Below are 26,544 nucleotides of genomic sequence, written 5' to 3' on the forward strand. Positions count from 1 at the left end.
CTGACTTAAGCTAGAAGGCAAAACTGACAGAACAGCAAATAAATGTTGACCTTGATTCTCCAACTGGATGTAGCTAGGCAGACAGACCTCTGCAGGATCAGGGCTAAAAAATGGCATGACTACCTGGCTAAATGTTTCATGGACAGACCATGACTGAAACAAAATACTACTTCTGGTTATTTCAAGGACCAACTGTCAAAAGCGCACGAAGGGTGAGTGATGTGGGCAACATACCCACCCCAAGTTACAAGCACAACTGCAGTTTATTTTAGGGTGCAGAGTTCCATACAAATACATCTTGGCTTACATGCTGCAACAGTGTTAAAATCTTGAGGGAAATCAAATTCTTGTTATGACCTTCATTGTTAACTGTTGAACTAACTCATTTTCTTCCCAAAGTTTATGAAATCACTTTACCTTAGAAAACTTGACCTGTGCTTAGATAATTAAAAAATACCCAAAAAATTTTTACTAAACTCCCCCAAAATATTATTTTTGGCATGAACATAACCTAAAAGCAAATTTATCTGGAAAATTAGAAAAAAGCAGAGACTTATACAGTAATTGCCTCCTCAAACATAGTTAGTTATACTAAACCCTAAATTCAGGAACAGAGAAAAAAATTAAAATAGATCATAATAAGAGAAAGAGAAGGATACCTAGATACGTGAAAGAAAAAAAATAAAGCTTGAGGGTTTTTTTGGCTTATCTTCCTATGTGAAGATACTGCCATCTAGCTAGCTTTTGAGAGAAAAAAAGTAAAAAGATTTCAGTGTTTTGGAAATGAGTCCTTGCCCCGATTCATTCCCATGTAATACTGTTATACATATCTAATATATGATCTAAAGATTTTACAGTTATCCTGTTGCAAATATCTGGCACCTAGAATTACTTTTGTAGTGTGACTGTTTAGCAAAACCAAATGTGTCCACAATGCTAGTGAAAACAAGTAAGAGTGACGAGCTGCTTAATTTTTGTATTAGATTTCAAATATTGAGTCTCTTAATTTCTGTGTGGTGACTTTTTGTTTTTGCTTTACAGAATTCCCACTGACACATAAAGACACATAGGTCTGGTAATACAATGTTTCTATATATACTGTATTTACTTGATTCCAAGATAAGGTTTTTCTTCTCCATGCAACACAGTGAAAAAGCTTCTTGTGTTGGATTCTTCTTGTCTTGGTGCAAAGTGGCAGGGGGGCAGGTGGCTGTTGTGGCTCCAACTCTGGCCCTGACCTGGTGCTGGGGTCAGAACTGTAGCTGCCATCTCCCTCTCCACTGTCTCCCCCCACCTTGACACCTGTCCCTTGACACCTGTCCCTCCACAGCATTTGCCTCCTACCCCTCCCACATACCCTCCAGCAAGGCTCTGGCACTTAGCACATGGTTGCTCTGGCCCCAGCTTGGCATGGTAGCAGCAACTCTGACCCAGGCTCTGGTGTCTAGCTAAAGCTGCTGCTGCTGCCACAAAAGCTGCTGCATGGCTGGGCTGGGGGCTGGTGTCAGAGCAACGTGGGTTCCATGCTCCAGGATGGAGTGGGGCTACTGTCCTGTCACAGCTGAAGCTGGAGGGCAAGTGGCAGTGGGGGAACAGGGAGGAGAGAGGCTGCAAGGAGGGGTAGGCACTGGGGGAATAAGGGGGCCAATGAGAAGCAAGCACTGAGGGGGTGCAGGCATAGAGAGGTCAAGTAGCAGGGGTAAGGGGACAGGCACTGAGAGGGGCAGAGAGCAGCAGGACAAGCGGGGGTGGGAGAGGTGGCAGGGACCAAGATATGGGGGAAGAGACAAAGGTCAGGCTGCTTGACTCTCCCACCTCCTCCCCCACTGCTTGTTTCCCCACCACCTACCTTTCTGCTATTTTCCCACTGGAGCAGTGGGGGGGGGGGGGTTGAATTTAAGATGGCCCTCCAACAATTAGATTCTATACATGGAAAATGATAATACATTTATTGCAGGGGAGAGGGGTTTATCTTAAATTCAGCTGTCTTGGATTCAGGTAAATACGGTACTGTACAGTGTCAACATTTTTAGCAAATGAGCGTGCTACCGTCTTTTCTTGAAAACAGTGTGAGCTTTCAAGATCAGCTTATTGGGTTTGTAAAGTTTTCCAATCTTTTTCTGCAAGTTAAAATTACTTATATGGAATTCTATTTCTTAGAAGATATTATTTGATTGAATTCATGCTCTTGGGTCTCAAGCATCTAGCATGAAATAGAGAATGAGTAACTTTGGATCTTTAAGGTGCAACCTTTTATGTGCCTTATACGTGGACTAAGTGCTGCTATCTGCTTAGCCTTCTAGAATAAGGTCCCTTTCAATACCTTCATGATCAAAGATATTACCTGTAAATAAACTATTTCATACTGCTATAGGCATAGGCCCAGATCTTATTTCACCTGTAAGATGCCTAAGTCCAACACACTTTGCTTTTAGATGTTTAAGGGTGCTAGCAGATGTTAAGAACCCTCCCTCCCCCTCACACCTTATAGGAAGAAGCAGTGCATTAGTTTGACCTAGCTCTGCAGCATCTGTATAGATCACGTGCTTCAGTGAGGCTTTTTGGTGCTTTTATCTAAGGGCTGATTCAATCAGCTACTGGATAAAAGAGCCAAGAAAGCCCCACTAAAGTGCTGGATCTATACAGATGTCGGGTGGGCTGGGTCCAACTAATGTGCTGTCTCTTCTGAGCATATGCTGGGTTTTGCATGGGGGTATGCTGAGTTTAAAGTAAAATGCCACTTTTATTTATTTTTTAACAACTGCAAGCAGTCTAAGACACCAAGTACAATTTTATTTTTTTCTGCACAATAGATGTTTAGGCATCTAGACACAACTTGTCTCCATCTCTATGGCTACTGTACACTCTAAGAAGCAATACAGCTTGGCCACTGAGACATCTAACTCCATTTATGCCCTGTTGCAATCCAGTTTCACTAACTGAAATCTGATTTGAAGAAAAAACAAAACTAGTAACTGACATTGCAAGTGGTGTGGGGGTTGTGCCCATTTTTTGCTAAATTCTCCAGGATCTGGGATGCCTAAATCCTGGGCAACCTCACCAGCCTTGTTCCAGGAGAGTACCCTACCCATTAAGCCACAGCATATGAAGAGAGTATCTTTTATTCCTGTTGTTGAAGCTGCCCCACCAGGCAGCCAAGAGGAAAAGAAGGTGGTGTCAGAAGAGAAAGCCTGACTCTATGGGAGCCTGGCTCTCTGGCTTGGTGTGTGTATGTGTGGGGAGGGGGAAGTCCTTGCTCTGAATGTTTGTGTCTTGTTTGTGAATGTCTGGCATTTAATAATCACTGAATGAACAAACAGCAAAGAGAAAGCTTCTTTTTACAAAGTGCTACATCTGATGAACACGCCTTCCCTGTGAAGCTGTCTTAGTACCAGTAGTGAAATTCATACTAGTACTAATACTGAAGACTTCTAGCTGTAGTCCTTATGACAGTACTTCTCTATTCAGGAACATATTAATCAGAATCCTTAATAGAAAGGAATGTATGAGGGTGTTTGGAGAGAAGAAAATAAAAGTCTGGAAGACTGTTAATAGCAAATCTCATTGTGTCTGTCTTTCCTTACAGAAAAATAAGGGGTTTTTGGGTTCAGCATTTGCATTCTGCAGCCCTATGTTGCTAGCCCACTCTATCTTGTGGGATACCAGCCTCCTTTGTTCACTGCCAAATCCCCTGAAATTACACTTCTCTTACAAGACTTCTACCACACCTCTAGCTTACACAAAAGGATAGAGTGGGCATAGCAATGTGATTGATGATAAACACGATTTCAGATTATTTTGCAGGACAGTCACTTGCACAGAGGCAATTCCGCTGGGTCAGATCCTTTCTCTCTTACTAAAGCAGAATAACACCATTACTTACAATGGCATTTACAGTAGTGTAAATTGTCATTGTATAAAATACAAAACCAGCACTGGGAATAGGGGCCAGAATCTAGGATTCCCTCCACCCTCTCCAAGGGCTCACTGATCTTCCAAGTCAGGGTCCCTCTTGCTCGCCCTGCCCCATATATCTTTCACTCTTGGCTCCCCAATAAGCCACCTTCAAAAGGAATGGGGGAGGGTGCTTTCACTTCACCCCTGGTGCTTAAGATAATCTGCTATGACACAGTTGGCAACCCAAGGCCTGTGGCCTGAATTTGGCTTGCAGAGCCATTTTATATGGCCTGCAGAGCTGAGGGGCTTTACCTGGGCACCAGGGAGTAGCACTGTTACAGGGGGAGCTGTGATGCAGATGCAGATGTCGCGGCAGCAGTGTGGGCTGGTTTGCAAGTAGCCCTTGCACAAAGCTAAGCTTGATTAAAGCAGTGCCTCCCACTGAAAACACTGATGAGCCCCATGCTGTGAAAGGTGATATGAGTTCAAACCCCCTGAGGTTGAGAGCAGCCATAGAATTCAGATGCCTCATGTCCTGGGCAAGTGCTCTAACTACTAGACCACTGAAGAAAGAGGATATCTTTATACTAAATCATACTTCTGTGTGTCAAGTAGATATCTCTACACTCAAGTCCTGAAGGGGATTCCTTCCTCTGTAGCTGCCAGGATCAAGCTGGATCATAACAGAGGCCTCTTGAGCTGTTTGAATGATCCCCACTGAGCAAATGTAGAGCTGTGCACCTCATAAGAGGAACAGTAGATGTGTCAGCTGTAGACTGAAAGAATGGGAGTGTTATGCCACTTCCTAGGCAAAATAAGGCCCCTGGTTATACTGTTTATACCAAGCAGTAGCTGCACTTGGGGAGATCTTAGAGGAGAAATGGAAAAAACATCTTATGGTTCTCCTGCAGGGTCAGAGACCTAATGCAGCAGAACCATTTCAGGTCAGTCAGATGGTCATTGGGAGCAGGATTTCAGGCAGTGGAGCATATTCAAGGGCTTGCCAGTAACATTGTCCTGTTTCTCCAAAGAAGTGATTCCTAACTAGGGTTTCACAACACCCTGGGGTGCTGTGAACCCTTGTTAAGAGTGCTATGGGGTGTTGGTTAATATTAGCTCTGCTAGGTGTGCAAACATGGCCATATGATTGACAAAAAAAACCAGACATGTCAAATAGAATCCAGTGTCAAAAACATTTGAATCTGTTGTGGTCTTTTTGAGCTCTCTGCAACAGAATTTATTATTGTTCCAGAGTCAAAAAACAAGTGAAAGCTAAGATTGAGTATTTTCCATGGTGTGCCTTGAGTCTGAAAGGGCTGAGAGCCACTGGCTGATTTTCATCAGCTAGCGCTATCTTATATAGTTCTGGAGGGAGTCCTCTGTCCTTCCATCTCTTTTTCTCGACTTCCCCATTTTTTTGTGTGACTAAGGGCCCTGCTACACATGCAAATTAAACCAGCTATAGAGTTGTTACACATCTTCAAGCACTATCTTTACGGCTGGTTGGCCCTTTTTATAGTTGGATAGTCGTTTTCATTGTACGATCATTACTTTGTACTTGTGGCTGGTCTAAATTTATTACGTGATTAACCAGTTAATTGTGTGATAATTACTTTGCGATCATGGTTGGTCTTACTTTGCACATGTGGCTGGTCTAAATTTATTGCACAATAAACCAGTTAATTGCATAATGTATATATAATGTGTAGCAGGGGCCTAAGAAGGGATGTGAACACAAGGAGGGTTTTTTTGGAAACTGTAGAGTTTTTTCATTAAGTATGGAGAAGGCAGGGCTCCTTTAGGTCTCTTATTTTTCAGAACAAGTGAAGACTTGGAGACCACAACATTATCTAAGTAAAATAGGAAAAGAACTGAAGGAGCTTACTGAAGTGAAGCAATCTTTTAAATTTATTTCTGAAGGAGACTGGGTTTATTGTTAGGATATTTTCTCTTGCTCACAGGGCCCTAACATAGAGAGGACACAGATGGTTTACTCCCTAAAACAGGGGCACTTGTGAATGCCAAAAAGGTAGAAGCTAAGTAGCAGGTTCGGTTCTCATCACTAGATGCCATTAAAGTGGAAAACCTAGACTAGAAGAGTCAAATATTTTTCCTTTTTAGTCTTTCACGTTACAACTAACATTAAGAAGGAAAAAGTTCATAAAACCAAACTTTTAAAAAAGTCAGACATTTCATGAGTCTTTTACTACCAGGTAAGGATGACATGTATCCATTTAAATAATGACAGCATTTTGAAGAGCCCTATACGTAATGTAATTATGTACCTACTAAGGTCCTGACTCCACAAGACAGTACTTTAATCAACAAAAAGTTATTTCCCTGTCATCTTGCAAATTCTTACTTTACCTGGCCCATGTTTTGTCACTGTTCTCCATGGCTAGGAATAGACATTCAAAAAGCCAGAGCCTGAATTGATTCAATCTTTGCAGGTTAGTCTAACATGCATGTTAGTCTAACTGTACAGACATTCCCTCTGGACTGAAGAAATGCAGGCACATGACTGCAGTGGCTCAGGCTAGAAACTGGAGGACACTAGAGCAGCCCTCCCTTCCCTTCCAAAGTGCTGATATGGGGGGTAGGGCATGGCCAAGCCCCAGCTGGGAGGGGTTTCCCCCTCCCTCTTACTGCTCTTGACCAGCCCAGCAGGGAATTGATTACAGAACATTTAGTACCCCATCAAGAAAACAAAAACCTCTCTCATTAGTTCAAGCTCTTCTTAAACAACTTTTTCCAAGGAAGAACTGGACAGACATTACCAGCTGACCTGCTGATTAGCTCCAAAAAGCCCTAAGTGGACTATGTCCTATCTGCTTTTGTCGTGTTTGACTTACACAGACACTTCTCAGCTTTATCTAGCATACCACATGCTGGCTATGGTCTGTGCTGTAGAAGAGGGAAGGGGGGGAATCCCTGCCCAGGGAGTGGTGAGGGGTGGGGCAAGGGGAAGCCAGGCAGAGGCAGAGAAGAGCATCCCACCCAGGGCTGCAAAGCATCTGGGATGCTGGGGGGACTCTGGTATTAGTTAAATCAGGAGGGGGCCTGGGACAGACATTGCATAAACTGGTTTAACCCAAATCAGTTAAATCTGATACTACATTCAACCAGGTTTGTCTCAAACCAGTTTCAGCCATTTTCAAAACACTTTATGTGCACTGAACGCCTGTTCTGTTCCAGGTTTAAACCACTTTCTGATCACTTAAACTGGTTTATGTGTAATGTATATCCCTAGCCCATGTCTGCAAGTTTGGGAGTTTTCTTTCAGGGACAGAGAGATCAGAAGACTCAAGAGTTCTTTCAAAAATCTGTACAGCAACAAAGATGACCACAACCAGCCAGCCAGATCTTTTCTCAAGAGGTATGTGGAAGGAATATACTGAAGCTTAGCAGCTGCTCAGTTAGCAGAGGTGGCTTCTATACAAAAATCCAATCTAAGAGAATTTAATTTTCCTACATAGTAACTACCTTGTTTTTGCAACCTTCGCTCCATCTCCTCTTTTCCCAGACAGCTCTTCTATCATTGCCTGGTCTTATTCCTTTTCTTATAAGACAAAAGTCATGCAGGAGGTATAAGACACTGCCATGCACAACTCCCCAACTTCAGAACATCATGATTAAGCATTTGGCACAATTACCTTTTTTTTTTTTAAAAAAAAAAACCAACTGGTTTCACTTGCAGTCTAGTCAAATATTTTAATGAGGCTTTTGGCTCTGCACTTGTACATAATACTACTATTTTACCTGTTTCATTTTTGTAGTTATTTTTCTACAACTAAACAGCATTGAATAATAATTAATCATTAATATTTCTACATAATTTCCAGTTTGACATGCAGTTTAGTGGAGAAACTGATGCATAATTTAGGTCAATTGTGTCAGATAACTGTGTCACAAGATTTTCAACTTATCTCTTCTATTCTCACATATAATACTTAAATTAAACTTTTCCCTGTTTTATGTATCCCTTAGTATCTTTCCTTTCCTATTGACCTTATAGAAAGGATGAAATATAAACACAACATAATTTTTTTATGTAGCGTTTTCTGTAATATTTATGTTATATTGGCTGTTGTGGTGTTCCACGAAGCATTAGAATTCAGTGTGTATGAAAGATGTTACATGAAATAAAGTTGTACTATGTTGTACTGCCAAAATGGGGGCAAGGCTATCATTTTAAAAGTAAGTTGGAGTTCCATAATTTCCCATAACCACCAAGAACTGGAACAGTATTCACTGGGCTTTTTCTTCATTTACTGAAGCTGGCAAACTATCAAGAGATAAATTATCTCACTCTATAAACACAGATATTACAATGTTCTTGCTGAAAAACAAGAACAAAACCAGTGAAATCACAGAGCTGTAACAGGAGTACTATTTCTTTACAGCTACAAGTCACTAACAGAATTAAATTAAGCAGTATATTAACCTTGTATTTAAAGAGAAAAAAAGACTGTTGTGGTGAAAATTTTAGCAGACTAATAGGAAACAAACTCAGAGGTTATATTCCATTTGAAACTTGGTATTTCCTACCTAGCTCCTTCCAAACCTATCCCCAGACTCAAGGAGAATTTGGGTGATACTTAAATGGCTTTTGGAAACCCTGAAGTCACTAAGGCTACACCAGAAGAGTTGGCAGGAACCAAGGAGTTTGCAAGAACACCTTGGAAAACCAAGACTCTTTTTTCAAGGAGTTTCTGGTTCTCTGAGCTGAAGCCAAAGGCAATGCAGAACTGTGCTTGGAGTCTGAACTAGATAGGGACTCTAATGAGCAACCCATATAAGCTACAGGAATCAAGACTGAGGCTGGAAGACCATGGCTGGAGTACTGATTAAGTACAAAGGAACTTGACACCATGGCCAACAGAGCAGGCTGCCAAAACAGCATTCCACCTGGATGTAGCAGGCCTGGAGATTTTGGCACCAGAATGGACGTTAGATCTAACAACCTGGTCCACTGAGGTAATCTGGAGAAGAGCCTTGGGTATCTATTTTTGATTTTCTTAATTATACCCCACAGCTCACTGATGGAACTGTAAAGTAGTACCATGGTCTCATTACCAGAGCCTCAGTTAACTTCCATAGTATCCTCATGGGACCATGAGTCTTGGACTTCGGTGGGCAAGGAGATGGAGAGACTCAAGGAGTCCTGGATGGAGAACCTCCTTAGAGATCCAGTCTCAGTGGCACAACCTGCTATTTTCTCTGTAATAGAGGAGATAGAGGGTCTGCCTGAAGAGCTGGTGCTCATGGTTAGAGATGTACCTAAATTGTGCCAGAAGTGTGCTGTGCAATGGCTTCTTTAATCTTGTTCTTTTCACTGTCCCCCTTGCTACCACTTGCTCCTGACTGGCTGGGAGGCAAAAATTGCAGCTTTAAATATGCTGTGGTTTTTGCCTCCTGGTTGACCAGCAACAAGACTGCTGGGGCCCCTCCACCAGTTAGAGGCTGGGGTAAAGGCAGTCGGGGAGAGGGCAGACAGTGAAAAGAACAAGATCAAAGGAGCCACTGCACATCACACTTCCTGTGCAATTTAGATAGATCCCTACTTATGGTGTATGGAGCTCATCTGACTCTCTGATACTTATGTTGGAAATGGTCTCCAAGGACTTCCCCATGACATATAACTGAGTTTTGTGATATTTCCACATTCTGAAAGCAAAAGACCTGCATAAAGATGCACATCCCAAGAACAAAGTTCTCCTACATAATAAAGATATCTGGTGTGCTGAACTTATGTAGGGCATTGCTCTAACAGTGTGGATACAACTTAAAAACCTGAGAGCAAGAAAAAGCCATAGAAAAGACATGTCTAGATGTTATAGAAAGAGAGACACTTCTAATTTCCTTACCCAAGAAGGGGAGAAAGTATTAAGATGCAGCAAAGAGAAGACAATATCAATGATGGCAGTGCCATGAAATGCAGTACAAATTAACATGTACAGCAGGGAGGCCCAAAAGGGCACACACCCCACCAAAGGAACACGTTGCTAAGAAAAGCACCATATTTTCTGTATGCTACAAACTCTCAAAATAAGATGCACACATTATGTATTATTTGGGAAGGTTGAGTGAAGAAAAAATATTTTTTAGAGGCATGGCTAAATTCTGACTGTAAGGGATCCTGACCCCATGTCCGAATCCTGATCAGTGCTGGTCAAGCAAAAGATAAAGTTTCACAGCTACTGGCACACTGGCAACAGTTGCTGGCCGCTCAGCTAAAAGCTACTGCTAATTCCACAGTGGCTGTGATAGAGCTTTGCCACAGTAGCTTTGACTCTGAAATGTAAACTCCATCCCTCCTTCCCTGAGGCTCCATGCTTCCATTCCTCCATTCTAGTGTAGAAAAATCAAATTACTTCTCTAGTTAAGACACACATGCACACGTTTTGCAGAAGTGACTGACTGATACCAGCAAAGCAGCTGCATTGATGCTATTCTGATAAAAATAAATAAACAAATAAATACATACCTTAGCATTAATTGGGAAGAGGGCGGCTGCAGCTAAGAACCCAGAATAATAGCCCTCCCACATAACATCAACATAAATGTGTCTGTTTGGTTTTTCATTGGTTTGCTGAATGTTGCTGAATGCATAATAAATGTTTTGTTTTGAATACTCACTATTTAGATATGCACTAATTAAATGTTTTATCAAAGGTGTTTGGAATGTACAGAGAAAATACTGTTTGTGCTCTTCTAAAATCTGCATGAAGTGATTATGACTGCTATACTTACAATCTATATAAATATGAATACTTTGCCTTTTACATATCTGTATCTATACACATACACTAGGGGAAGTGGTAAGAAACCACTACATTTAAATTATTTAACATTCCCCCTTCTACAATTCTGGTGACTTTTTTGGGACAAACTCTAGCTTGTCCATTGTTTACAGGTGGGCTTTGATATTCAGCAGTGTAAAAGCCCTTGAATTCAGAGAATATATTTTCTACATACCATGAAATTTCATTCAGATTCAGCTGAGTTATAATCTATTAAAAATGATCATTTCCTGTCCCTTCCTGATGTTCCCCAGGAACCTTTTGGCACTATGCCCAAATGAAAGCTGAACACAAACGCTCTAATGCTAGGCTCAAACTATGGGGAAGTAGCTTCTGCTACCACGACCACTATACTGGGAACTGAAGAAGTGGCTGGGAGGAAGATGAGGAGGTAGCATTGGGCTAGACCACTGATGCTCAGCCCCTGGTCTGTGGGCCAGATCCAGCCTGTGGATCCATATCATCTCACTCACCAGGCTCCCCCGGGTCCAAAAATTTAGCGGCATGGAAGTGGTGGCAATGTTAATTGCTGCTCTTATGCTACCCAATTTATGGACCACTAGGGAGCCTGGTGGGCTGGATAATGTGGCCCTGAATGCTAGATTGGGTGCATGAGACTGAATCCCAGTACGCTGGGTTGGGCTAGGGTGGCACTGGGCACACAGGAATCCACATGCGTGGGACCAGGCCAAGGCAATGCAGAGTGCCTGCCTGCTGGGATGGCACAATGGAGTCTGATCCAGACAAGTTGGCTTGGGTATACATGGCCTGATCCAGCTGTGGGGCCCAATCCAGGCATGTAGGACCCAAGTCCATGTGCAAGGAATTTGGCCTGTGGACTGGCCCAGCACGTCATATGCAGCCCATGGGGCTGAAAGTGTGAGCACAACTTGGACAAGACTGAATTTTTCCCTATGCTTTCTACATTTGTCACAAACTCAGTGTTCCAGCCCCCTCTCCCTGGAGGCACCATATGAGGCAGGAGCTCAAAAACAGTCAGCTATGCTAGGCTTCTTCATAACTCTCTAAAGAAGCCTATCTTCTCCTTTCATGCATAATAGCCTTCTTCTGCTACCAGCACATGTGTATTTAATAGTTCAAGCTGTAGAGATCTGTGCTGTGGCACAGCTGATGCACAATATCAGATTGCTGCAGTTGCAGATATATTTTATAATAGATATATTTTTTATCATTCTCTTTCTAAAAATGTAGGAAATTACATGCAACACACAACACAAAAAAGGAAGTTACTTAGACTAGAAAATTAAACACCTGAAAGGATGGGGCATCAGAATGATCTATAGCTGTCTGTGCAACCTTAGCATGCTCTATGCCATTGTCTATTATGTTTATGATACAGACTTTAATCATGTTATTTTTCCCCTGAAGCCTTCATTCCATGCAAAAGTTAATACAAAAAGCTGCAGAGTTCTTGTTCTATACAGTCATACTCAGTCACACAAACTGCCTGCCTGGTGTAAAGCCCAAGGGATTGTACCTTCAGCAACATAACATACTTTGGACCTGGCTGTTGTTATTGTTTTCCCAAAAAAACAGCAAAAAAAAAGCACACAGTTGGCTAGCAGACATGCATGATTTCTATACAATGTGTCATTAAGAGAAAAAATATGCTATCAGCACATACAAAATTATTTCTGAGCCCAACATAGAATATTATAAACTTGTCAGAGTCTGCGACTATCAACTACCTTTTGGACGCTGTATCTTTTCCTAGTTGTGATTCCATGGTGCTAGGCTTGTCAGAGTCAGTCCAGAAAGGTCAGCAATTCACTCCCTGCCACCTTCTCCTCCCAAGAAGGGGGATAATATTGACTATAAGGTTTTTTTCAAAATCTGGTCCATTAATAAGGACAAATTTTGGGTATAGAAGCTTGACGGGATGCATACTCTGGAATGCCAACAAAAAGGTGCAGAAGACATTCAGAGGGGACGTCACACTATAAATATAAGAAAAGAAGGCAACAATATTGCAGGGACCAGAAAATGGAGTTCTGACAGAAGTGATAGCAGACCCTCTTTTCCCAGGGTACTGTGATGCTCCCCATATATCCAGCAGGCTTCACAGGGGATAAGGAGCTGGGTACTACATTCATGAGCTGGAAATCTTAAGGGGAATGAAAATCAATCCTTTCCTCTTGTTTTCTGTACTGCAGAAACTCTAAAGGCCATAGTTACTGTCCACTGAGCCTTTCAGGCTAGCTGGATCTTCATTAGGCATTTGGAAGCATTTCCCAGCCCCACATACGCTATGCAACAATCTGCTATGCAGCTTCCAGGGATTTCCAATGACTAGGACAAAGGAGATGATGAAAAGCCAAGCAATGGTGTCCTGGGGCAAGGGGAAGATATGAACCCCGAAGGGCTAAAGGGGGACCCTGGGGGACAATACACTCCAGGGAGAGTGAGAGGAAAGGAGAAATGAATAAAAATATCTTACTGGCTGCAGGAACCGCAGTGGAGCTGGAAGCGGCGGCGGGACCCGCACAGCTTGTTAGCTGTGTTTTTTTTAAAGGGGAAGCAGCTGGGAAAGAGGGGGAGGAGAGCCGGCCCGGAAGTATAAGAAGGGGAGACAACAAGGCAGCGGAGGAGGAGAGGTGGTGAGAGAGCATCGAAAGGAGAACCCCTGGACCCACCAAGGAGGTGGAGGAGCCAGGGAACGCTGCTCGCAGGTCAGGAAAGGGTCCTGAGCTGTGCCCAGGTAGAGACGCTGCCGTCGGACTGAGAAAGACCCAGGTGTCCCGGCTATATATAACCCTCGGGCCACGAAGAGAGCCTACAGGAGGGACCTCGTCAACAGAGGCGGAGGCCGGCGGATTTACAGGAAAAGAGGTATCCAAGCAAGGGGCCAGCTAAGACCCTCACGTCCGGGACAGAGGACCCAAGCGGGAGCCCATCGAGGGATGATTCCTTTACTGAGGGATGTTGAGGGCAGACACGCATGAGAGTACCCCACAGCTAAGTAATGCAGCCCTAAGGGGGAAGGGTAGTTGGTAAAGGGGAGCACGCTACTACTAGGCGCTCCTAGGTAGTGGTCTAGGGAGTGCTGAAAAGGGGCATACAATTGCGGTGTCCGTAACCTTTCGATGGGTTAATTATTATTATTATTTTTTTGGACACCAGAGTTAGAGTGAGACAGGGCTTCTAAGGGTGTAAGAATCAAGGGGGCCAGGGTTTACTTAGCCCTCCTCCAGGCTCCAGCAGGAACCAGGAGGAACCCCCACAGAGAGGGAGTGTTGGCCGCTGACAACAACAATAGCGCGCCGTTGAGGCTGGGTATAGGGTGAGGTACAGGGGAGGTTGGAGCCTCGCAAAGAACATCACGCCTCGGCCTTGGGGCAGCTGGAATCAGACGGTCAGACGCCTCCACCACTGAGATATCATCCAAGTCATGGCAGGCAGGATAAGGAGGGAGAAGACCACCTGAGGCAGGAGATCGTGGTCCCATACCTTTAAGGGACGGAGCCAAGGGTTATCATCAAGTCCCAGGGCCGGGTGGCAAGCGACCGTATGATCGAGGCCCGACGGGCGCAAATGGAAACAGAAAGGGACAGCAGTCAATGATTCCCACTGAAGAAGAAAAACTTCTAATATAAAAGGGATAAATCTTTTATTATAAAAAGCCCCCCAGTGAAATTAATGGAAAATACTGGAAGATTTTATGGTGCTTTTCTTTTAAATGTAAAGCATTCTTTCCCCCCCCGCCAAATCAAAGAGAATAGAAAACAAATGCTGCCAAATCCAGAAGGAACCAGGTTATCACTTGCCTGGGAGCAGGGAGTAGAAGCAAATATCAGTATCTGCTGCTTTGCTGACAGAGAAAGAGAGAGATGATGGCATTATGTACGGTGCTCGGTCTCTCCAGCCAGCATGTGTTAAGTTGGGGCTGTCCAAGTTCTGTGTGCCCAGGGCAGGCTCTAGACATGGTCAGTGACTGACTGATCACATTGATCAATGAAGACTATTGCCCTAGTCAAAGCCTGAGTTATGAATGATATGTGCTTATGTTGGCATACAATCAATAATCAATAAGTTTACATTTAAATCATAAGCAGTAGCTTAGGGAAGTAGAATGAGAATCTTTTTAAGCCACTAATATTAGACCACTAAATAATTGCTTTTTGGAAAAATGTGGAACTACAGCTAAAAGTAACAACTGATGTTTTACTGTTTGATCCTATTGGAATAATAATAATGTGGCTTTGTTGACCTGTCAGCCTTAGCTACTCTCTTCCTGGACTCATGCTAAATTCCAGGAATGTGGCTAAAGCAGGCCAAAAAGCCTGTTTCAGAGTGAACCTTTCCAGATGTTTCAACTGGCCTAGTCAGTAAAGTACCATTTTTACTTAAATCCAAGACAATTCCAAATTTAGGACAACTCATCCAACAATTAGATTTTATACATGGAAATTTATAAATTAGTTACAATTTTCTACATATAGAATCTAGTTAATGGAAGGACATCTTATACTTGTCTCCCCTGACTGCTGTGGCAGGGGAAGCAGTGGTGGGGAGTGAGAGGCCAAACCCCTGCCCCTTATCTCCCTTTGCCTGCCTCCGCTACTGCCTTCCCACCAGGCACCCTTTGCCACATGCCCACCTGCTGCCTGCCCCTCCATGTCTATGCTTGCCCCCTGCCTCTTGCTCCTCATGCTTGCTTCCCCAATCCCTTGCACCCCATTGCAGCCTGCCCCCCTACTCTCACACTGTGCCTGCCCCTGATTCCTTGCCCACCTTTTATTACAGCTCTGCTTCTCCAGGGCTGTGCTCCTCTGAGGCATGGCTTCAGCCTGGCCCCAGCCTAACCTGACAAGGGAGAAGTGGTAGCAGCTCCTGGCCAGACCAGGCTGGGGTTGGAGCACAGCAGAAGGATAGTAGGAGACAGCTGGTGGGGGGGAGAAGCAGGCACAGGCATGGTGGGGGGAAGACTGCAGGTTCCCCCTCTCTGTACCCTGTGGTATCCCTTGTGCTCCCCCTAGCCACAGCCCCCTTCCCTGCGAAGTGCGCCATTCTGGCCAGGGCAGTTGCCGGTTCAGCTCTGGCTTCAGCCTTGAGCCCAGAGCTGAAGACAGAGTTGAGCAGCTACCTGCTCTGGCTTGGTACTCAAATCCAAGATGTAGCTTTATCTTCCCCCTTCCTCATGCTGATTGGGGAAAACAACCTTATTTTTGATTTACATACAGAAAAAGAAAAAGAACAATGTAAGTAGCATTATCAAATGGTAAGGGAAAGAGGTAAGAAGTCCTGTTGCCCAGAACTGTACCTTTGACAAAGAGAAAGGCCCCAGCTTATTGGCACCTTCCAAGTCCACATAAAAGCTTGTTCAGTTCAGTTCCCAAAGTCTCAGTGAATCAAAGAAATCTGAATAACTCCAATCAGAATACTGATTGAAATAAGCCACATTTGGATGTAAACAGGGTGGAATGTTGGGAAGACTCAGCAAATTGAAGACAACCTGCTGCCAACCTGCAAACCACTTTCCTTCTCCCTCCTGCGTCTCCCCCACCTGGTATAGGTGAGAATCTGCATTGTGCTGTTGCAGGTAATATATACTTATTCTTTGCTCTAGGGTGTAATCAATAGAAGGTTGGGTTATAGACCTGTCTCATCTCTTACTCTGACTTGGGTCTTTATAATACCTTACCTGCTAAGAGGGAATCCAGGATCACTGGGAAATGTGATTGTATTTTCATTTCGTGTTCAAAAAGAGTAATCAGTAAGGGAATTATAACAGCTCCTGAATCCTGTGCCTAAGCATGCAAAGATGTCCTGATGATGGACTGTAGGCCTGTCTCTCAGAAGACCAAATGGTACCGGGTTTATGGTAACAGCTAGGGCTTGCACATGGTGCCGTCATGTAACCCCCAGAATGTATACCACATGGACTATATATAGCAGCACCCCCACCGTGATCTTTCTTCCCACCCCAAAAGCAGTGCCAGTGACATGTGGACCCTTGTCTCCCCTGGGCTCTCTAATGCCTCACAGCAGTGGGAGAGACAGATGCAGGAGCCCACAGGCTGTATGTTAACTGCTCTTGGGTGACATAGACCTGTGGACAATCCGTTGGACAGCCCTGTGTTAAATTACTCAGGTGGAAGCCCCTATGGAAATCACTAGACACTTTTAAACCAACTTCTGTTGCAACTTAATTCACTCTCTTACCAAACCCTCCAAAAAGAAATGAGAATATTAGAAAACGAACTGAATTTTATATGCATGATTTGCTTGTTACATTAGCCTTCAACACAAATATCAATGTTTCTCTAAAAAAACCCTTAAACTTCAGAAAGGAATATACAAACTGATGCTGTTCAGAACAAAAGGCTAATGGCATAAGCAGCACTATTTTGGAAACATTGATCTTTTCTAAAAACTAAGGAAGAGTCAATATAGTTTTCTGTTTTTTTAAGAAAACACGCTGTATTTCAGAGATAGTATACTTGCCATAGAATATTACATGCGAGTTGTCATGGTAACTTTTTTATTATTTTGATGTTGTCAGACTTCAATTGTTTTGAAATTGAGTAATTTTTTTCATGTTCATTTTCTGGTAGAACACCTTTAAAGAACAGATTCTGATCTTTTTTTTAAATTCCATTTTTAAACAAATAAAATCTGGTGTATGCTTCTGCTTCTCCGTTAGATTTACAAAGGTCACTTGGTAAGGCTAAAATGAAGCATGCTCAGGACAAGCAAGCCTGTACTTTCCCTTTGCCCATTCCTCTTCAGGAGGAAAGTTTTATTTTCATTGCTGCTGTTACTGGTAAACACTCTCTTGCCAAGCCTGGGGAAGAATATGCATGCAAGCTCTCACATTAATAATACCGTGAAAGTGACGAAAGCACAAAGTGGTGTAATGGCCACCATTGTGGCTGCCACAACAGGACCTGAACTGGGGACCTGTAGTTATTAAAGAAGTAGTCTCTACAGATTGAGATGCAATGCCCAGTTCACATACTGGGAGCAGCAACAGACCCACATCCACTGAGGTGTTCCTGAACTTAACACTTAAAGACCAATGGGGGAAAAAAAGAAATATTTTCCCTCTTTTTTTTTCTCTTTCAGTAAAACTAGGGATTGCTTGTAACTGCATTTGATATATATTTTCAGGGGGAAATGCCACTTTGTATTTGAAGGCATCATCCTTTTAAATATAGTGTGGAAAAAGGAATACAGTCTTCGATGAGAATGTTCACAGTACAAATCTGAGTCATTCACTGATCCTTTTAGAAATAGTTATTTTCTCTTTTTTTATAAGCTTTTTTTTCAGCTGAATTTATCCACGCATGATTTCAGTCACTTTTGTTGAACACAATGAGTTAGTCACTAACATGAATTATGGAGAAAAATATACATTAACAAGCACAAACATCTGAACCTGCTTTTAAGGATTTTTTTTCTTTTTGAAAACAGAAGTTAATAAAAAACCTTTATATTTAGTCCACTACTGAAATGATTTTAACTCAGTGGGTTAATTACACAATATTAGATACAAACAGTGCAACACAAAACGTAGCTACATCATTATTTGCAATAAATGTTAACTCTAAATAAGTGCAACCTGTCCATAAACACTTGCTATAAACTACTTAAAAATAAAATTTGATGGGTAAACATGAAAAAAAATTCTCCAGGAGAATTTTTTTTAAAAAAAAATATCAGCACTCATTTAGAGTTTGGGATTTGTGAAAGAAAGCTTTAAAAGGAGCAAACCTGATTGGCTGTGGCTGTTGCGGCGAAGGGGACACTTGTTGCAGGAGTTGTTGCTGCAGAGACAGTGGCGGACGTAGCGCTGTGCATCATGGGTACTTTCAGGAGGGGAACCATGGAAGCAATGAACAGGAGGGTGTAGCATTATGGTAATAGAAGTGGTATTTTGGCATGGTGAATATCAGAGCAGCAAGCCATCATGGGTTAAACCAGCAGATGGCATGCAATCACAATGCAAAGCAAGAAAGCGTGGCAGAGAAATAAAAAAGGGAAAATAGCTTATTACAAGTACAATTAAAGGAAGTTTGTCAACATAATCAGTGATTCCCAGAAAAAAACAAAATAAGTGATTACTACTGGTATTATATTTAATAATTTGACAAGGTGGGAAGTATCAACCAAAATAGCTTATTTTGTTAAATAAAATTGTTCAATTTGCTAAAATACTATTTAAAAAATATCTTTATCACCACTATTCCATGGAAGATTTTAAAAAGCTGGCTCTTTCATTTCATATTGAAAGGGAAAAAATAATTTATTTTATATGAATTAGAAAAACTAATTAATTGCATTTACCACTAGTATGGGTTAAATGTGTATTTTCAACCTTGCTTTACACATACCATTTTTGTTTCTAGATTTATGTTCCATTAGCCCTGCACAACTAATTTTATCTGAGTTAAATTACCATCTGCTTTCAGGCAAAACTCAGTGGCACTAAAATCATTTTCTTGATTTAAATACTAATTTGTTTGATCTAAAAGAGCAAAGCAGATTCTGTGGTAATTTATTTTTGTACTGTTTTAAGGATAAGTGTAGTAATGTGTGCATTGGAGACTATTAATCTGATATTCTTTAAAGACTGCTCTTGAATAACCCCTCACAGGAGCAGCAAAAACTCAGTTGAGTCATTCCATTAGAATCAATGAGACTATCAACTTGAATAAGGGTTATTCATGTGAATTGGGGTCTGTGCTAACACACCCTCATTTTCAACACAAAAATATAATTAAGAGAGAATATAATTCAGAACCTAGGTCACTTGCTCAACACTATATACCAGTATTAAGTGTGTTTCTGGGAAACTCTGATAAAACTTTCTAACACACAGCAAAAAGGAGAAATAGGCACACCACTATGAAACTTTAAAACACTGATGAAATTAGCTTGCTTTTCCAAAATTTATAATACTAGATAATATAAAATATATAAATAAAATTCTTAAAAACTGAAAAGCAGATTTGAATTTATGATTTTATGCTTTTGCAGTGTAGTTTTTATAGCAGGTGATGTCATATCTATCTAAACGGCAAATTTCATCTACAAATAAATCTAAAATCCTACAAACTCAACCAAAAGGACAAATAAACCTTTAAATCAAGTACTTGTCTAAGTCATATTTATGATTTTCCAAACAGCTGAAGGTACAGAACACAGTATAAAAGAGATCAATAAAGAAATTTGGAACCTACCAATACTGGTAGCGGGTGTCATGCACAAAACTGACCCTGTGTGTCATGCAATGATCGGTGGAAAAAGTGAATAAAGGGAAGAAACAGGTTAGCTGTTTAGAGTTAACATTCAAAGTGAGATTCAAGCATACCCAAGGATAAGTTAGTTAGTTAAACTGAACATTAAGGTCATTCATAGTTTTGTTTACAAAGTGAACTGAAATATTTTTTTCTTAAAATACTATTAGTTACCATACAAACATCTTGTGTGTTTCTATGTGCATATATGCGACTATGTTTCATAAACTTCTTTCACTTAATCTTATTTGCAACAGTATTTTTAGTCCTGATCAAATATTGCATTATGTAATGGCCGCTTAAGTCTACTGAGCAGCGAAAACCAGAATTATGCTGGCTATACAGACCAATGCTTATTATTTTTTCTTATACACAGCAGAGAAAAAATGTAAGTGAAATACACTTTTCCATTAATACTCTTTGGAGCTGTTAATAAGTTTAGGTTTAATCTTAATGTGCACATTTGTAAAAGAGTAACTTTGGATGTTATTTTTAATAACAAAAATATTGCAATAATGGAACTGTAAACTGAACATAGCCAAAGAATGTGCCAAATTCCCCTGCAATGTGCCTCAACTGTGCTGTGGAAGGACTGTTTCTAGAACTCAGTTTAGCCTTTGTGCCATTTCACCTATATCCTTTCTGCAAAGCCTAGTGGAAAAAAACACCAACAAACAAAAGCCAACCTTCCCATAGGCCTTTTTGGCAAGTTCACAATGCCTATAAGGGAGCATGAGGAGTACAGAGGAATAGAAACAAAGTGTCATGTACACAAACCATTAGGCAGTTACTGCATGTAGAGGACATAGGGCAGATTAATTTTGCCAAAGTACTGTCTGATCATCCCAACATTTTGTTTATTTTTCATAAATGACAAATGAGTAACTATGAATGACCTTATATTAAAAGAAATATAACTTTCCTCTTCTAGTCCTCACAAAAGTTCTACTACACATCATTTGAAGAAAAAATTCTGTGCCTTTTAAGATCACTCACCAAAGAATAGGAAGTGGTGATGGTAATCATACTGACTTACAGAGCTAAAGTGCAAAAAACTGGAGATAAACTGTGCTAAATCAAGCCCTGCACCTTTTATTAGGGAGTCATTGATTTGGAAAGGCAGAGGAGTTTTACAAGACAATTTATCAGTGTTCCATATATTCAATCAACAAAACCTGGTCTTAGACTTAACTTGTCTAACACACATTTAGAAATTACACAGTTTCAGAATATGTTGGTTTATCATTTCAAATCAACATGTGTACAGCTCTTCATACAGGGGTGGTGTGGATGTATTTAGGCCCAACAAATTCAAGAAGGCACAGTTCCTCCTGGACTCCATGGGGAGTGTAATAATCACAGATGCAGTATGCCCCATCACCCATGAAAGGTTGTTCTACTGACTAACTGCAAAGATGTGTTCCCTGGCTTACTTCATTATTCCTGTCCCCTTCTCTCCACCCCAGTAATGTCAGTGATGCTGGATGGGTTGATTTCTCATGCTCCCTGTGAGCAAGGTTGCTTGACCTGATGTACTATGACTGAGGATGAAAGACTCCATGTACCTCTTCCTTTTTTGTGCATCTGTATTGGGACTGGACAACAATCTGGCCCTTAGAGTTTGGCAAAAAGAACCACATCCCTTACATCATAAGTTTAAAATAAGAAATCTGTCACTTAATTATGAGCTATTTTTATAACAAACCGTGTATTAGCCAAAAACAGAACCGAAGAGAAACAGCACGTGAAATAAGCTGCTTAAGGAAACAAGAATTCTAAATTTGGAAAATATCCAAGTGCTATTTCACTGAAGCATTTTTAAATTACTGTATTTTCCAAGGTTATTTTAAGTCCTATGGTAATTATATACAGTGGTGATAAGCTCTGAAAGTCAGTGCCTAAGAGTAGGAACAATGAACATCTCACCACAAGGGCTTTTGGTTGTGATTTTCAGTAAATTTGCTGAGACTCTTGGATACTTCTTACACTGGATAGTCCAGCATTTATTTCTCAATAATTAGGTAGGCTTGCCAATTCCTTAAAACTTTGCCACAAAAATCAGCTCATTTTCTACTATACTTGCAAGGTGCAAAATATTCATGGATCTTAGCAGAAATGGCACAAGATTTTGGAAGCTCTTTGCAAGATTCAAGTGGGGCAATATACTAAAATATTTGCATAAAATAAATATCTTTAAGCTTTTTTTTTCCTCCCCCAAACGCAGGGCCAGATTCCAAAGTTTTTACCATGTTTTTATTCAGTTCTGAGCACAGGCAAATTTTTCCATTGAAGTCCATGTGATTTTTGCTTTTATTTAAAAAAAAGATATATATTGTTAATTATACTCTATAACAAGAAATTGGCAAATCCTGAATTCTCTCTCTTGTTTAATTCAAGAGTATTGCTATATACTTAAAGAACATGGTAAGAGGTTAATGAATGCATTCACAACTAGAAAATGCATTTACTGAAGGAAAAATTGAAATGTTTTAAATCATCCTGAAAATTCAGAGTTGAAAACAAACTGGAATTATGTTCTTTAATGCACTGCACTATGTATTTTACCATTAGATACTACTCTTTTTCCATAACTTAGAGAACTGTATTGCACCGGTTCAATTTATCCCAAGGCTTACAATAAAGTTGCATATTTCCTCTTCTTTAAAAGGGGTAAAAAGAGGTATCGACACCACCTGTTTGAGTTCAGGATGTTAGGCATGGTGCACTATGGACGGATGGTCTAGTTTTCTTGAGTTTTGAACAACAGTAGTTGTTAAACCGCTACTATTCCACTACAGCTGAAACACTTACAAGAATTCCAGCAACAAGTATTAGTCACAAAATATGGGGGAGTTTTGGGTCACAAAATTAAGTGACAAAGAAAATGGAAAAAAAACCCCCTCATTACAGAATTGTTTAATGCAGATATAAGGTGCATTATAATCCCATCATGCTCCCATGCAGAAGTTTACCATTCTAGTTTAGGAGGGGGAAAGTGGTGTATGCAGCAAAAGTGGAAATACAAGATATGCCCAGAGAGCAGGGGATCTTAGTGTTGTTCCTGAAGCATTTCTGAAACTATGCCTCCATTCCATGGCTTCTATGATGTTCCTCCTCCCCGCCCACTGCAGCACAGCTCTGGTTGATGGAGCTAAAATGCAACTGATTTAATACAGATGAGAAGTGCTATGCTGTACATATAAAATAGGGACAACAATTGAATAAAAGAAAAATACTAATTTAGTGTCATGGTAAAATTACCTTGTGAATCCTAATATTCTGTATATAATTTACTGTCAATATCTGTGAACACTGTATCCTGAGTGGGATAAGGAGCAGAGGACACAACAGAGTATACTAAGTGTGATAAAACAGTGTGTACAAGTGATAGAAACTGTGTTATGTGGAGAACATCAAAAGAAGACTCTTTTTTGTGTAAATGCAACATACCTGTTGGAATAAATGCTGCGTGTTGCTGCAACTGTGCATTGGCAAGCGCCTGTTGATAGTGCAAGACACTGGGATTAAAAACCGCACTGGCACCATTGTTTTTTTCAAGTGCTTGTCTCTTTGGTAATGGATGAAGAACACCGGGAGGAAAGGCCTGCAAATAAAGAATTCAATTTAATTTGAAGTATTTTAAAGACATATCTTTTGTTCATGTACAATTCAATAAAATTATGTAATATACTTTTTAAAAAAGCAGTTACAGATGCCTTGCCATGCACCTTAACCCAAAGCATTGCAATGTAAAATGAGTGGTATTTTGTTATTGATAGCAAAAGCATGGTACTATTAACCTAAAACTGTAGCATCACAACTACTGAAAAGAAAGGCCTTTAAAGCAACAAAAATGGCATTTCCTTTAAACAGGGTTTAAAAAATTCTAGGGAGAAAAAACCACTTGTGTTTCATTGCCAAGTATTTCTTTTAGCTAAATAATCTTCCAATTATTAAATGCAATAATGAATTACGTTACGCATTTTTATTACAAAAGCAGTTTTATCTCATTTCAACTTCATGATTTTTAAATGAAACCATGTTAGGAAAAAACTAAATTGTTTGCATTTATTATGTATGGAATGAGATGGATAAATACAGTACTGAATTTTCTGTAAATTAATAATATATTTTTCAATTGATGTTTTAAAAAAAGCAATAAAAATTTCATTAGTTGCTTCTCTGAAAAGCTACATGCAAAGCAAAAGGTGAAAGGTCAAAGTACCAGGTCTACAGTTGCTTCGAGAGGTCGCTTCATTGCTTTGGCAGTCGACTGAGTCTTTTAATAACAGGCAGCGAGCACATGATGGCAGTGGGCCAATGGGAGTCAAGCGAATTAACATACAGGTAAACAGCAAGCAGAGGTGCATCATGGGAACGGCATTGCATTGTGGATAGGTGAGAAGGAAAAAAATATTCTGAATGCAATATACAACATACAAAACACTAGGCATGCACAACAACAAAAATGTTTTCTAAAGAAATGAATATTACACCTTGAATTAGTACTGAAGCAAAAATGCATCTACTATACCTTAGTTAAAAGCATATAAGAGAGTAAAATATAGATGTTTGAAATTCAGGAAAGTTAAGTAAAATAGCAGCTTGCAGACACTATTAAGCATTTTATAACTTCACAGAAATGCATAAGTTTTAAGGATTTTTTACAAGGATTTCTGATAAGTTAGTTACATCAGATTAAAAAGCATAAATATTTTTTCAATACTAAAATTTTAAATACAAAGCAATAGTAAGAATTTAATATTTTAATAGGACTACTCACATGTGTAACCATTTGCAGGATTTATGTCTTAATTATTAAAATGTACATTTCAATAGACTTTGGGATCAAGTACAAAGTGTTTTTCTTTTTCAAATACAGGGTTAATGAATGTTAAGTCTAATCACTAACTTATCATCAATTCCTTGTATTTTACTGCAGCTGGAACCATAAAGCAGACATCTGCTTTTAACTTACCACAATACATTAAGAAAAAGCCCTTTTTAAAGGAACACTAAGTTTTCTGATCAATTTTAATACTAACTTCAAAACTAGGTAATGATATAAAATAGTACTTGTCAATAAGGGAACACAGCCAGTAATTAGAACAGGAATCATGGCAGTAATTCTTCAAATATTTAAATATAACTTTATTTATTTAAGCAAAATAAGTAATATTTAAATAACGGCATTTGCATAAAATTAAACAAGGGCCAATTTGATACTATTCTGACAGAAAATTTAGCTTAACTTTAAATTAAATGTTTTGTGATTTAAATTAGGCTTCAAGAAAACATATGGAGAGGAAGGTTTGGTCATAAATCAAATCCATTTTTGCACTCATGATGATAGTCAGCTTCCCAGTGTCTACAAGAGAAATTAATATTCACCCTGTCTCCATCTTGGACATTCCCTGCAACCAATAAAAATGAAAAAGGAGGACAAAGTATTGAGCAAGTACTACAGTGGTTCTCAACCTTACCCAGGTCATGGCACCTACCACAATTATTTTGAATGTGGCGGTCCCCCTGGCTGAGAACCACTGTTGGCGCTGCCTCAGTTTACCTTAGCCCTTCTCAGCCAGGTTCTGCTACCTCCAGATGAAACTACCCCACAGACTTTCAGTACTACCAGCCCAAGAAAGGCTATACCACATGCATGTTCTTCTGCATTAGGGCTCTCTAATTGACCTAATGGAGACAGTAGTGCTGACTCCTACTATGTTGCCCTTCCTGGTCCATCTCCACCACGCTCCTCTTAGAAACAGACATGGGCAGGACAGCTTCACCCATGCCTCTATTTCTGGGAGGAATATATGGGATTCTAGACCAGTAAGGGCTACACAATACAAGGCAGCTTTTCTGTCTGCTTTAGGCTGATCAGAGAGACCTAATGTAGAAGTAGTGTGTGAGGCAGTTTTACTTGGCTGCTGCTGCCGTGGCACCCAAGGGTGCTGCCACACTCTAGTTGAGAACCACTGATGCACCATGCTTAAAACAAAGTACCTTCACAGAACTGGGTCAATGACAATATGAATAATTTGCAAGATAGCTATTGCTTCTTAAAAACACCTTTCCCAATTTCATTTTCTGTTTTTCCAATTATCACCTCATATGCTGCTTTCTCCCTTTCACCTGCAAATGCATTAAGACTTCCTACTGACTTATTCTCTCCTTTAGCTCATTCCTCTGCTCTGTGGTATCTGTTCTTTCTAAGGTCATTCATGACCTGCCTATGCGACGTCTGTCTGTTTCCATCAACCTCAATATGTCCAACAACGCTGATCACTCCCTCAACTCTCCCCTCTGTAAAATGTCTAACAGTGCCCATGCACCTTTGTAAAATTACCCTGAGACTATTATGGAGGAAAATATATTCAAATGTGAAGCATAAAGGCTGGATTCAATTCTCTGAAGTGATAATGCCCCAAATTTCCATTTGAGTGTGAGAGTTGAAGGTACTCTCCCCATTACTATCATCATCCAGATACAGATCTTACCTACTTTCACAGGGTCATCAACTATCTTTATGACTTCCGCATCTTCACCTCTTGCCCTCTTCCCTCCCTCCCAACTCAGACACA

At 40.5% G+C, this 26,544-nt stretch overlaps 1 protein-coding gene across 11 annotated transcripts in view; it reads right to left on the minus strand.

Annotated features, from left to right (window-relative positions):
• MBNL2 (muscleblind like splicing regulator 2) overlaps positions 1-26,544 on the minus strand; it is a 165,096-nt gene that overhangs the window by 10,402 nt on the left and 128,150 nt on the right. For 5 of the 11 annotated variants that reach the window (XM_090023252.1, XM_090023222.1, XM_090023262.1 and 2 more), the window contains 4 exons: positions 24,186-24,239; positions 23,411-23,564; positions 19,904-19,939; positions 18,435-18,529 (listed from right to left, as the gene is read on the minus strand). In XM_090023252.1, the coding sequence (XP_089879378.1) occupies positions 18,435-18,529; positions 19,904-19,939; positions 23,411-23,564; positions 24,186-24,239 (339 nt within the window). The remainder of the gene's footprint in view (positions 1-18,434; positions 18,530-19,903; positions 19,940-23,410; positions 23,565-24,185; positions 24,240-26,544) is intronic. The other 6 variants (XM_090023290.1, XM_090023281.1, XM_090023316.1 and 3 more) reach the window with 6 other exon arrangements.

The sequence above is a fragment of the Crocodylus siamensis genome, chromosome 1 (genome assembly GCF_052110815.1).
Source record: "Crocodylus siamensis isolate JL-2025a chromosome 1, ASM5211081v1, whole genome shotgun sequence".
Lineage (NCBI taxonomy): Eukaryota > Metazoa > Chordata > Crocodylia > Crocodylidae > Crocodylus > Crocodylus siamensis.